Raw genomic sequence first — 1,409 nt, 5'->3', positions numbered from 1 at the left:
GAATCTTTCGTCGCACTCACCGCGCCGTCTTGCGAATATCATTACTACAATTTAGCCGCATATTTGGATACCGATGTCGCTGTCGTCCTGCCGATTCGTCGCGCTAATCGCGCAGCGCGATTCTCCCCTCAGACACAATTCAGTACTTGCCGTGTCAAGTCGTGCTCTCAAATTCCTCGTTGAAAGCAGCAGCTTTCTTTCTACGTGTTCGCTACCGCGACTCGTTACTTTTGTACGTCTCATCACGGCTACCGTCGTGTATGAGTCTCGGCGTATTAACAGCAGTTAATCGTCTCTCTCGCCGTGCCACGCGAACAACACTTCGTTTACTTGTGAATAAAGCTTGCATACAACAAGTTAAAAGAGGAGTGCTCAGTGGTCTCAATCTTCCAGTCCACAAATCCATTCCGTCATTTGAGATCTCAGTCGAGATCGAAGCAGCGATTCACACAACCACGAACATTCTGGTCCTTCGAGCCGGATTCGTGGCGGATAAACAACAAGGGATATTGTGAACGTAAGTGACGTGGCACATCGCAAGATTTCCGTTTCGAGCATACCAAGTTACGGAAACCTCTCAAACTCATAATGGAAGAATTACTATCGCAGCAGCGATTAGCTATGCGCTCTGTCACACGCGCATTGGAAAACTTTAAGAAGATCGGCCGTGCAAATCACACGTACGGCATAGTTCGGAATCGCCTTCAAACTCTCAAGGAGACTTACGCTCGATGCGAGCTCCTGCACGCACAACTGCTCAAAGTCGCCACCAAGGAACAAAAGGATACCGAGAAATACTTCAAGGAGGATGTCTACATCGAATTGGAGGACGCCTATCTCGCCGCATCGGACTACATCTCCGACGCCCTCGCCTCTCTCGAAGCAGATCAAGCGCCATCAAGTCCAGGGTTATCCGTGAGTCAATCACAGAAATCCGAAAAAACTCTTACATTGCCGCGCATTAATTTGAAGAAATTCTCCGGCGATTTACGGGAATGGGAAACGTTTCGCGATCAATTCCGCTCCATGATTATCGATCATGCCGAGTTGTCGAATGTTACGCGCTTGCAATACCTTTATTCGTGTTTAAAGGACGAAGCACGCGACGCGTTGCGTAATCTCCCTTTGACCGAAGCTAATTTTAAAATCGCGTGGAATGTACTGCTCGCGCGTTACGATGATAAACGTCGATTAGTGTCGGAACATATTCATACGCTTCATACGCTACCGGCCGTTAATACCAATTCCGCGCAGGATCTTATGTCGCTTCGAGATACAGCTAATATGTTAATTCAAGCGTTAAAAAACCTCGGTCGTCCAGTTGAGTGGTGGACGATTTGCTCGTCTATCTAGTCGTGCAAAAATTAAATAAAGCCACGCGTAAAGCATGGGAATTACATTTAGGCGAT

At 47.5% G+C, this 1,409-nt stretch overlaps 1 protein-coding gene across 1 annotated transcript; it reads left to right on the top strand.

The window, feature by feature from the left end:
* Nucleotides 1-588: 588 nt before the first annotated feature.
* On the top strand, nucleotides 589-1,353 carry LOC108777487 (uncharacterized). The gene has a single exon (XM_018544400.1). It carries the CDS (start codon nucleotides 589-591, stop codon nucleotides 1,351-1,353), a length of 765 nt encoding a protein of 254 aa, XP_018399902.1.
* The last annotated feature ends 56 nt before the right edge of the window (nucleotides 1,354-1,409 follow it).

This window comes from Cyphomyrmex costatus, unplaced genomic scaffold, assembly GCF_001594065.2.
Source record: "Cyphomyrmex costatus isolate MS0001 unplaced genomic scaffold, Ccosl1.0 scaffold439, whole genome shotgun sequence".
Classification (NCBI taxonomy): Eukaryota; Metazoa; Arthropoda; class Insecta; order Hymenoptera; family Formicidae; genus Cyphomyrmex; species Cyphomyrmex costatus.
Note: the sequence above shows the minus strand (reverse complement) of the source record. Positions and strands in the feature narration are given on the sequence as shown.